The sequence below is a fragment of the Chelmon rostratus genome, chromosome 6 (assembly GCF_017976325.1).
Source record: "Chelmon rostratus isolate fCheRos1 chromosome 6, fCheRos1.pri, whole genome shotgun sequence".
Classification (NCBI taxonomy): domain Eukaryota; kingdom Metazoa; phylum Chordata; class Actinopteri; order Chaetodontiformes; family Chaetodontidae; genus Chelmon; species Chelmon rostratus.
Genome location: NC_055663.1, coordinates 24675227 through 24687680, shown reverse-complemented (window position 1 = coordinate 24687680; position 12454 = coordinate 24675227). Strand labels below are relative to the sequence as shown.

Genomic DNA, 12454 nt, shown 5'->3' with positions numbered 1-12454 from the left:
GCTGAATGCAGAGCTTCAGACGGTCTCACACCACAGGCTGCACAGACGCGTTTTTTATCGTGTCAGTCAGTGGTTACGGCCCCATTCTGGTGTCATGTGACCTATCCAGCCAATAGAATAGAAGATTCTAATGGTCCAAACTTGCATAACTGTTGATTATCTAGTCACCTTTGGAAGATGTTTGCAGGTATGATGCGGATGTGGCAGCTGGTACACAGTGACTCACTTTTTAATGTTGCACTTTAATAAGTTGAGTTAGTTTCTGTGGTGAATCTGTACGGCACCTGAGAGGATGTTTGATTTGGAGAAAGAATGGAGCATCTCCTTCGCCGGATGCGGTTTTATGGGGATTTATTATGTAGGTGCCACCAGCTGTATTCTTGAACGGTTCCCCCGCTTCATACAAGACGCCTCAAAAATCTATGGAGCGTCAGCAGGTGCTTTGATGGCCACTGTTCTGTCTGTGGGAATCCCCCTTGGTGAGTTGTGGGCTCTACATACCAAACTTCATTAAAAATTCTGTCATTTTAATGCTTCTTAGGGAACTAGCAACTATACAAGGTTAAATGAAACAATACTCCAAACGGAATTTAAATCACTACACCTTGTCACATAGTTCGGCATAAATTTAGTGCGCCAAGCAGCATTGTAGTTTGATAAATCTCCAATCAATGTCACTATCAACACCATGGGGAGTATTTCTTAGCATGAACCTTTTCTTATCTTTTTTATTTGTTTTGTGTTGCCTTAATCACTAGATGATCTTGATTTTACAATTGCATTTCCAGGTGTTTCCGCTGTTTCTTCCATGACGGATGCATTGTGTCAACTTAATGTGATATCACTGCTTGGACCACATTAATCTCTTCATGGACACACCAGAAAGACTGCTGACATTTTAACCTGTTGAATTGTTGCTGGGGTTCATCTCAGAATGTCACCTGATTTCTTTTGAACTCAAAGGCAAACAAACTTTACTTTAGATTACCTTTCACTACCATGGCAAACTTGGAGTTTAGCCAGGTGACACAACCTGATATATTTGATGTAAGTGACCAATAGTCTACTTCAGCAAACAAAAAAAAACATGACACAGTTTGAATCAATAGAGGTAATCTAATTTAAGTCCTTAGTTAGTAGTCAGAATTTCTATTTTTAAAGCAGTGTTTTGCAACACACATTTTCTGCTGTGTGAGCTTCTTCACATCTAGAAATGTATGCAATACATTATAATATAGTTTTATTTTGAAAAAAAAAGTATTTCCAGTTGATCTGTAATTATAGAATCCCAGTTCAGCTTGATCACGTCTGCACTGTGATTACTGTGTCCTCTGTGCAGAGAAATGCTGTGCTGATTTGATGTTCATGGCCAAAGAGGCCAGGAAGCACAAACTGGGGCCCCTGCACCCGGCTTACAACCTGCTGCAGATAGTAAAGGACTCTCTGGCGGCGAGCCTTCCAGAAGATGCCCATGTTCGAGCCTCTGGGAAGCTCTGTGTGTCCCTGACCAGAGTGTCTGATCGGAAAAACATACTAGTGTCAGAGTTTGCGACCAGAGAGGAGCTCATTCAGGTATACTTTTTTGCAGGTTTGCAGGTTGCAACCCTTGTATCTGATATAACTGATTGATCACAAGGCTTAAAAACGTATTACTCTACTCTATTACATTACTGTGTTCTTTGTCTGCATAGGGAGTTTATGTTTCTGTAATATCCGCCTTTTCCAGGCCCTCGTATGCAGCTGCTTCGTCCCTTTCTACTGTGGTGTTATTCCACCCACTTACCGCGGAGTGGTGAGTGAACACACCAGCAAGCCCTTATATTTAAGACCAGGCTGTTTATGGTGAGCTTCAGCCACAATACAGCACAACATCATTCAGTGTAGCACTTTTTATGGCGAACATCCTCTCTGTGCTTAAATTAAAGCCAAATCAAAGCTATTTATTAACTGTTTTCAGATTTGATGCATATGTTTCTCAGCCACTAATCTTAGTGTAACAGTATCTAAAATAAACAACCCAAACTGCCTTCAACAGCCAAATTCAGGCAAACAGGAGAAGGTGTCGTCATGTGTGTACATTACCACACTGATATATGATATCGCCTATTTATTGATTTTAGTTTCTGGTTCCACCCACTGATCAGCGCCTTCCTTTTCCCCTCAGCATTACGTGGATGGTGCCGTCAGCGACAACCTGCCGCGATGCCACCTGAAAAACACCATCACCTTTTCTGCGTACGCCGGTGAGAGTGATCTGTGCCCTCGAGCGAGCTCGCTCAGCTTCCACGAGGTGCGCTTCAACAACGTGAGCATCCAGGTCAGCTCTGAGAACATGCACAGGGTGACCAGCACTTTCTTCCCCCCGGAGCCTGAGGTGAGACAAAGAGGGTCCATGCTTCAGAAGCTAAACTGGTCTTTATAGGATCACAGACATTTTAAAAAGTTTGAAGTAGGTATAAAATTACTTTTACTATTACTACTTAGATTATGTTAAATACTTGAGGTCTCTTTCTGTATGTATGAAGGACTATTCCAGAGTTTTTCTTCTCTTGTTTTAGCCCATTATTTTTGCATTTATCCTGCCTTCAAGCAGCTTTTGTTTTCCAATTATCTCAGCTGGTTTCCGTTCTTTTCTTTTATATGGCAATCAACTTGCAGAGGCTTTAAATACTGATTGATCAGATTCGTAAGGCGGTCATGCAACTAAATCCGTGCTATTTGACGAAAAACTCAGATGCAAGTCTCCGGTTGTTTTTAAACCAGTGGACTGTGAGCGCCTGCAGTGTAGTATGGATTAATAGATTTAACATGCATCCTCACCGAGCACCTTTGGATTTTACAGGCCATGGCTGAAATCTGCCAGAATGGCTACATAGATGCTCTCCGCTTCCTGCAAGAGAACAGTAAGAACATCTTGTCATAATTACTATCTGTTAATGTTCGTGTGAAAAGAAGGTGAGGAATATGAGGGTTTTTAAAAAATTCTACTGGCTGTTGTGACTGATGGTGATTAATCCAGCGCTTCTTTTTGTGAAAACCATCTCACTTTACATGTCCATCACAGATCTGATCAGCAGTGAGTCTCCCCTGAGAAGTTTGGAGACGGATGCGCTCAAATCAGCTTGTTGTGATCTGGTGACGGAGCTGCCTGAAGCTGCAGATTCTGATGAGAACACACATCAGAATGGACAGAAACCACCTCAAGAAGGGCACTGGTGGCTGGATCCACGGCTCGTAGAACAGCTCCCGGTCAACATCAGGAAGGGTAAGGACGGGCGTTGAAGACTGGCAGGGAAATCCTGGTTGTTTCTGGGAAAAAAACTCCCAGCACAGATAGAAATGATTCAAGCTGAAGAAAAAGTAAGTGTGCCAGCATTGTACATTTAACACAGTAACACTAAACATGCAATATTTGTTTTTCATGGTATTTGTCTCAGCATTTTGTGAGGCCTGTCGAGAGACACATACTGCTAGAGGTCTGTTGTCCCACGTGACGGGGTACCTGCCCAAGAAAGTGACGTCTTACCTGCAGATGCCACGTATTCTGCCCGTAGAGTCGGCTCACTCTCTAGCCCAGAGGTACAGTGTACTCACCTGCATTCAGACTGTTACCACATTCAAGTGATTTCTAATATGCTTGGAGCCACTTCAGTATTCTGCCCTTAAATGATGAAAACAAACCCCCCCCCAAAAAAAATTTAATAAATAAAATTGATCGATATTGCCTGGTTACAAAACTAATTAAAATAAAGTCTGATGTGAATTTGTTGGTTTTTTGCAATAAGGTCTCTGGGTTCATTTATCATTTTGCAGCACGTTTGCATGATGAAATGAAAGTTATAGTCCCTCCATGCTGCACATACATACTGTGACACACACATAAAACAGAATGTAATAACCTTGACAGAAGTTGTGTTCAGCGGATTACAGGACCCATAATGCCACACTTTAGCAGAGAAGACAGGAGACATGGAAAAGGCTCAAAAGTCTTTTAATGATTGCTGAGATTAGTAACATCAGGTTGCGTCAGAATTATGACAAAGCTTGTAGAAAAGTAGGCCAGATGAGTGAAGATCCAATCCTTTCTCCAAAGACGCGGACAAACAGGGCATGGACGGAAACAGGTGAGGGCAGGCACCTGAGCACAAAAAACAACAGGCAGGCAGGCAAGGAGAAAGATATTCTTTAGTGTTTGGTCAATGTCTGGTTCGTTACCACGTGGATAAACTGACAATTTGACGAATATGCAGCGGGGAGCCGGTGCTGATATACTGTGGCCATAGGTGGGTCTTGATTGCATGATTGTGCGCAGCTGCGCTCAGGTGAGGAGGAGGCTGAAATCAACCTGTAGCCACACCCTGCAGGTGAAACACACACACACCTAAGAGACGGGGTAGAGACAGACAAAAAGGGAAAAAAGGAGGGGAGACTGCAGAACCCCATAATATACTGAACTGAAACAGTACAAAGACAATATATTTAATGTTTGACCTCATCAACATGTTGCTGCTGAATTTGATGCAGCAACGCGTTTCAAACAAGTTGGGACAGGAGCAACTAAAGACTGGGAAAGTTGTGGACCGCTCCAAAAACACCTGTTTGGATCATTCCACAGGTCATCAGGTTGATTGGTAACAGGTGATAGTATCATGATTGGGTATGAAAGGAGCATCCTGGAAAGTTTCACAGCGAGGATGGAGCGAGGTTCACCACTTGAACACATGATAGTATACAGGATGTTACTGCATGAACTCAGGGACACTTTGTCGGTAAACACAGTCTGTCTGCAAATGATTGCATTCTGTGTTCATGTACATTTTACGCAGCGTCCCAGAATCAGGGTCATGGAAAACAAACAAATGTTTGAGTTAGAAGCATCTAGTAGAACATTTTTTAAAAGTATTGTGTTGTACGTATTTGCAGCTACATGCTTCTGCCCCATTCCTACCTAAAACTACTGTAAAACTAAAAGTAAACCTTTCTGAAGATCCAAATCTAAAACTAGCAGACACACTCTGAAAACAAACCAAAATGAATCTAACAGTTAAAACTGAAATAAAAACTAACTGCAAATTTAAAACTTTTATCATCTTAGTTTCTTCACTGTATTTCAGAGAAACGTTGCTCTTCTACATTCTTCTTCCTTTTCTTAGCATGTAAATCCCAATAGTCAAATTTCAATGTTGGATTTATAATAAATGATTCTCCCTGAAGTGTTAGCACTGATTTTATTTATGTGAAATGCTTGAGTAGAATTTGTGCTAATTTGACTCTACAATCCTTTGGCTGTTGCTTTTAGACTTGTGGGCTGGATCCCAGATGTACCACGGGACATGAGCTGGCTCTACGGCGTGGCTGGAGACATATACAAACAAGCTTGGAAGGGCAAGGCGGAGGTCTGCGACAGGTGTGCAGTGTAATCAGCATTTCTCCTGCACAGATCTTCATAAATGTGCAGTTGCGATGCCTGGAAAACATCACGCTTGGCTGCACTTGACCTCAGCTGTGCTTTGAGCTGCTAACGTTATTCTTGACTTAAGAGTCATACAAGTGGAAATTTTGGCCACCAACAAAGCTGAGTTTTCCCTTTATTCTTGTCTCAACACTGTGCTTCTTCCAGGAAGACATCACTGCGCCGATGTACAAGCCTGCCATCAGACCTGAACCTGATTAATCAGGGAAAAGAAGACCTGAACGGTCTCCCACTGACCCCAGAAGCTACTCCCACCTCCAGTTTTACCTTCACCTGGAACACACATCGCGAGTCGCACCACGTGTCTCTGACTCCTCCCCCTACACCCACCTTCAGCCCCACCTCTGGGTTTGACGAAGCCGCCACAGAGTCACCTAAGAGTGCGGGTGGAGGCTGGGGTCTGGGCAGAGCTGTGGGCTGGATCCGAAATATTGCATCCGAGCAAATTTCAAACCGCAAGAAAACAGGTGATTCTGCGTCGTTTCTTGCATTCAAGTAAATATATTTAGTGTTGCACTGAAAGAGAAGAAGTGAAAATGTTGAATAAAGGAATGCAAAAATGCAAAAAAAAATCTTTGCTTTTTGGCGCCACGATCAAATACAGCCAATGATTGTGTACACCGCCTGCCCAGCACCAGGCAGCAGTCAAAGTTAGCAAACAGCTGGTGACTACATGAAGCACTTTGCATCTGAAGAGCCAGTGAGGTGATCAGATGAATCAAATATATGTCGGCTTAAGCATGACGAGGTAAACTGATGCTGAAAATGTAGACCACACTTAGTTGTGGTATGTGAGGTCATGCAGGGTCAGATCAGTAAGAGGGAAACCAGATGTGATGGTGTAAACATAGGGACCTATCTGGACGTAAATCCCCTATGAAAGCGGACTTTGGTCGACAGGTGTAATCTGTAACATCAGAGGAAAACATTCCTCAGTAAGACAACTCCCACAATACGAGCTTCATCATCATGATCATCATTAATACTCACTCCTGTCCGATCAGTTTTAAGACTGAATTCCCACACACACACGTTTTTGATGAAATGTTTGTCAGTGTTATAAAATGAAAATGTAAGCTTAAGTGTATGTTGAAGTGCCTTTGATATTAAACAATTTTGTTAAAAGATTACATTGATTTCTTTTTGCCCTGAATTTTGGTTGAAAGGTGTTTTGTGAAAAGGTTTTGAAGAGAACAAAATAAGATCTGCTAAAAGTACATTTGTCCTGGTTATCTTTTTAATGAGGTTATTTGTTTTATTCATTTTGTAGCTTGGGTTACACAGAAGCTAGGCCGAAACTGCAACCCTGAGTTACTGATGACAAACTTAACTGTATGTCTGATACCCTGTTTTGACGACTATTGTACCTTCAAGCCTTAAATCAACGCTGCACTGGAATGAGACGTACTTAAAACTAGACTATTCAAACTAAGGTTAAAGCAAGTGAACAATGGAAGTGTAGAAAGCAAATAAAGAAGCAGCATCTAGAAATGATAATAGTCCATTGAATCGCAAGTCAATGGGAAAACTGGACAGGCTGCACGCGCTGAAATATAGTTAGTTGCTTCCAACATGCGTTTATTCTGTCAACAGTCAGCAAGCACAAGTTGAGAAATCACTCTGGGGGTCAGTTCCCCCCCCCCCTCGGCCCCTCTCTGGCCTCCATACTTCTGTGTTGTGCTGGTTAAGTAAGTTATGAAAACTGGATCACATGTCACGCAGCTGGTCTAATAGCACTCATTACGTGAAGTGACTGTGGCCTGTTTTCCTTTTTGAAGCGTGTGACGTTTGTGCCTAGTAAGTTGTGCAACACCAAAGCCGGCTGAGGCACTGGCCATTACACGTCTGAATGTAGTGCAGGTTAGATAGTGGTTTACATGTCAATGACACGGAGGGGAATCCAAATGCACCAGTTGAACTCTGACAGGTGAATGCAAAGGTGACAAAATTCGAGATGTGGTTTTGAGTTGATGGGAACGTCAGCGAAGATGTTCGACAGGGGCGAGGAGTGGAACATCTCTTTTGCAGGCTGTGGATTCAGGAGCGTTTACTACCTGGGCGCTTTGAGCTGTCTCCTCCAGCAGGTCCCACAGCTGGTCCACGGAGCCTCCAAAATCTGTGGAGCTTCATCTGGTTGTCTTGTGGCTGCAGCTCTGACTGTTGGGATTCCCATTGGTGAGTTAGTCCAGCTCAAATCATCAGAACTTTTTTTTACTGGGTATATATCTGAGGATCTTTTAGCTAAAAACATACTGCTTTGCTGGCATTTCTAACTCGTGTCATGATGATCACCTAATGCATGGAGGTTACAGTTGTGTAGCCCATCACTCTATTCTGTTGCATACGGAAATTTGATATATCCCTCTATCTGACCCTGATTTTGCAAGTAGATCTATTTTATGTAATGAAATCTTGCGTTTTCCAGCCTTATATATTCCTAAATTAAACCCTGACCCTAACGTTGCAATAAATAAGTTATATAATTTCTTACTTTCTTGGTCTCAGTTATTTCTCAGCCCTTCTTTGACAGTATGACAGTTTGGATCTAGTTAATGGACAATGATTATATAAGAGAATATGTAAAATGTATGCTTTTGAAAATCAAACATCCTAAAAAATAGTTTTTGGCCATTCAGACAAGTCAGCGACATGTTATTGTTTTTGATGCTTGGAGTAAACAGTGTTCACAGGTTCATGAACACACACTCAGGTAAATGAACACACATGCAGAGTTCATGCAATAGTGAGAGCAAATTCCAGAGGTCACATGGAGTTTAAAGCCAGTGGAGGCTGAAAGAGGGAAAGCACCTGTCGCTGACTGTCACTCTGCTCTCTTCTCTCCTCCTCTTCCTCACAAACACACACAACAGCACAGTGCCAAAGAATGAAATCCCAATAACGAAAAACTAATTTATATTGATCGTGTTGATCAAGTGGCAACCTTAAATCCTAAAAGAAGGTGATGTAATGACTCACAGCCATAAAGCAACAACAGGCAAAGCACAGTGAGATAAGAAAACAATCCATCAAAGAGTTACTGATTCCCTACAATACCCAGAATGCATTTAGCAGCTCTGAGAGAAGGAGCTCAGTGAGTCGGGATGCAACTATTGCTTCGTCTTTACAACCAAGAAACAAAGGATTCACTACATAGCTAAAAACAAACTATCGAAGTTAAAGTTTGGCCATTATTAATTCTCTGACTCATTCACTCACCTTACCTGCATAATAAATGCACCATGACTCTCTTCAAAGCCTGACTTTGTCGCATTTTCCTCCCCAGAACAGATTTGTGTGGATGTGTTGACAGTGGCAAAAGAGGCCAGAAAACACACCCTGGGAGTTTTCCACCCGACCTTCAGTCTGCTGCGGGCGGCGCGGGACTCCCTGCTGGAGAAGCTCCCTGCAGACGCCCACCTGCGGGCCTCGGGAAAGCTCTGCGTGTCCCTCACCAGACTGGCTGACGGGAAGAACATTTTGGTGTCAGAGTTTGACAGCAGAGAGGAGCTCATTCAGGTAGGAAGGAGTAGAGAAGGGGACAGGAAGTGATTTGCAGCCTGCCGTGGTTTAACGGCATCTGTGCCAGGAGCTGAGGGTCTGACACCTGAAGTGTCGTCCTGTGTTGTTTTTCTTTGCAGGTTCTTATGTGCAGCTGCTTTTTCCCTGTTTACTGTGGGTTCATCGCTCCTTCATACCGTGGAGTGGTGAGTAGACATCCTGGACATTTTTGTAAAAGGATGTTTGAAAAAGAAATGGTTGTACAGTGTAGTTTTACTGTGTTCTTTACTTTAAAGTCCATATAATCAGACAGATACTGACATCAGGGAAGCAGCTTGCTGAACATTTCAAAAGAAAGCCAAAACATTTTCTCTTCACAAGCCTTTAGTAGCTATGATGTCCTGATTACATGATTTTATGCATCCTATGTAATCTATTTTTACCTATATTTTATTATTTTGTGCTATTTTTTTTTTTATGATGATTTAGCTCTAAACATCATTTTTATCAAACTCTTGGTGTCACTCAAACTGAAAGGGCTGGCTGCTCTTTGCAGTGCTCAAATGTGGTGTGTAACGTGGTGGCTGTTGTTATCAAATCCCGCAAGCTGATCATTTGGAATCTGTGTTGCCATCTGAGGCCGTGATTAACACTCGGTTTGTTTCTGCTTCCTCTCAGCGCTACATGGATGGAGCCCTGAGCAACAACATGCCCCTGTTTGAGCAGAGGAACACCATCACTATGGCCCCGTTCTCAGGCGAGAGCGACATCTGCCCCAGAGAGGGGACGTTCAACTTCTTCGAGGTGCACTACGGCAACGTTAGCATCCAGGTCAACACTGGAAATGTGCATCGGGTCTGTACATCCTTCCTCCCTCCGACACTTGAGGTGGGTCTCTGTCCAGATGTTGAAATGTGTTTTTTTTTTTAAGTGAGAGCTTTCACAGCAGAGAAAAAGCTCTACTTCTCTTTTCGGTGACACTAAACTGAGTGTAAACAGTTAAAAAGACAAATGATTCATGAGATGTTTAAGCAGTTCTCTGTCATGTAAAAGAAGAGCAACCAAACCTTCACTTGATCTTGACAGAAGCTGGCTGAGATCTGCCACAACGGCTACATGGATGCTCTGCATTTCCTGAGAGAGAGAGGTGAGCTCCTCCACCTTCAGCCTCCTCACAACTCAGTCTTTGATTTTCCTTTTTTTTTTTTCATTCACACCATGCAGTAACATCTAAAACATGTTAGTAGTCCACTGTCTGTGATAGATCTGCTTGGAACACAGCATCTTCCCCCCGGTTTGGTGGTGGAGAGAGTCCAACCTTGCTGTGAGCTGGTGGAGTCGGCTCAAGCAGGGGAATCGATGAAGACACTGTTAAATGGACAAAACCCTCATGAGGAAGACCACTGGTGGCTGGACCTGAAGGTCATAGAGAACCTCCCGCTTAGCTTCAAGAGAGGTAAGGAGGACGAGCAGGTCACGGTTTACAAGCCAAAAAGAGGGTTTAGTTACCTTTTGTTTGGGAAAGTAACTAAATCCTTTCTTCATGCTACAGTGAGCAATTAAACGTTAGATTTGGGTTTAATGAAAGCAAACTTGTTCTTGGAAGGTTCAAATGCTCTGGTGGGATACAAAAAGAGGGAATGGTAAAGAGAATAATGAATGTCCTGCTAAAGCTTTGAACAAAGCATGCAACCACCACATGCTCATGTGAAGCTCCTCGTGGAGCATGGTCATTGTGTATTTTAAGGAGAAATTTCAAGGTTCAAATGAAGAACAGGAGTGCTCATTGTTGCATACAATTAAATCTATCACAAGAACTAAGAAAATTCATACCAAGACCACATTTAAAAATTACATGAGACCCAGGAAAAAAGAAATCTCATAAAATCTACTTAATTGTTTCAGTTGAGGATTATTAATTTGATTTTACAGATATTTTATCAAGAACTTCCAACTGTGTAAGGAGTCCTTGAGTTAATTTGTTAAATTAAGAACTATGAACGATGAATCTAAAATCGACCACAGGCAGGATAATATGACACACACGGTAAAGTTGGTGTAATGTCCACATTTTGTGTGTTAGTGCTATGTGAGGCGTGCAGGGACAGTCACGATGGCGGCACCCTTCCAGCGAAAGTGGTTACGTACCTGCTGACCCTCCTCATGCTGCCTGTTGAGCTGACCGTCTTCCTCGCCAAAAGGTAAAGTGGTTTATCATGCAACACTTAACATCTACAGACCAACAACAACAACAATCGGTTGTATCGCTTTGCTTTTTTTCCCCTTTGACAGTATATTATCAGGCTGTGCAGCAGTTTACAGAGTGTTGACGTCAACCACAAATTTCTGCAGGCAGAAATGGAGCAGCAAGACCCTCAACAGGTGTGAGCACCTGCAATTCATAACTTATTTTGAATTCATATAATTAAGTATAATTTCAATTATTGGTTTGGAAATTATTATTCTTTACATGTACAATGTCTGTGCCACTGTAGCATATCTGCTGCTGTTTAACAGCACCTTATGAAGACATAATGTCATTGCAGAACGCCTACTTTGATGATGCTCATTCAGGTTTTTGTGCTCTCTGTAATCTTTGTATTCTGCAGTGCATTTCCAGAGCAGCGCTGCAGCAGTGGGTCCTCCAGCCCTGACCTCATAACCCAGACAGGAGACAAAAACATTAAACCTTTGAACTCAACAATCACCACAAATTCCAAGAAAAACCGTAACCTGGACCACTCCACCTCCACATGTGCATGCCCATCTAGCTTCCCCACATGTGGGAAGACGACTTTAAACCACAGAAGTAAATTAACTCTTCATCAACCATAAACCAGACAGAAAAAAAAAGACTTTTGAATTGCAAGAGTAAAACTTATGGTTTCTAATATTTATCAGCTATGTCAGCTCTATCAGCAATCATGCTTTTAAAATCTAATTTTATTTTGACTGTAATCAAAATAAATGAGCACACAATGAGGTTGAATGACCAGCGATTTGAACGCTGTGCAGAAAATCATTCCAGAGACTTAATGTGTTGAGAAGAAGAAAACCAAAGTGTTCATTTCAACACAAAGATGACATCCAGGGCCATCTGCTGAATGCAACCATTTCATTGCATCAACATTTTCACAGGATGATAAGAATAAGACGTTCAGCATGACATCATACAAACCCTTGCAAAAAATTAATTTGTTTTCACGTGAAGATTTGAATGACTTCTGCTTAGCTTACGTACAAGCATGTGACTAGTAACAAGCCGTTTGTTGGAGAGTTTTTTGAGGCAGTGTGTGAAATGTGTTTTAAAGTGTATCGATATGATGAATTTCTTACAGCCAAAGCTGAGGCACTCCAGTCCCATGACTCTGAAGGAACAGGAACATTTTCAAACATGGTTCATTTAAGTCAAAGGTACATAAAATTGTGTTACTGTGACATCCTGTTTCAGAATCTTTGTTGCACGTTATGTTGGGATCCACT

At 42.2% G+C, this 12454-nt stretch overlaps 2 protein-coding genes across 2 annotated transcripts; both read left to right on the top strand.

Moving 5' to 3' along the window:
• Nucleotides 1-292: 292 nt before the first annotated feature.
• Nucleotides 293-5972, top strand: LOC121608294 (patatin-like phospholipase domain-containing protein 2). Its single transcript, XM_041939517.1, has 9 exons — nt 293-479; nt 1340-1572; nt 1727-1792; nt 2165-2374; nt 2843-2903; nt 3065-3265; nt 3438-3579; nt 5300-5407; nt 5648-5972. The coding sequence occupies exons 1-9, from the start codon at nt 293-295 to the stop codon at nt 5970-5972; spliced, it is 1533 nt and encodes a 510-aa protein (XP_041795451.1).
• Nucleotides 5973-7461: 1489 nt separating this feature from the next.
• LOC121607756 (patatin-like phospholipase domain-containing protein 2) lies at nt 7462-11633 on the top strand. The gene is made up of 7 exons (XM_041938701.1): nt 7462-7648; nt 8757-8989; nt 9112-9177; nt 9650-9859; nt 10058-10118; nt 10236-10427; nt 11581-11633. The coding sequence occupies exons 1-7, from the start codon at nt 7462-7464 to the stop codon at nt 11631-11633; spliced, it is 1002 nt and encodes a 333-aa protein (XP_041794635.1).
• The last annotated feature ends 821 nt before the right edge of the window (nt 11634-12454 follow it).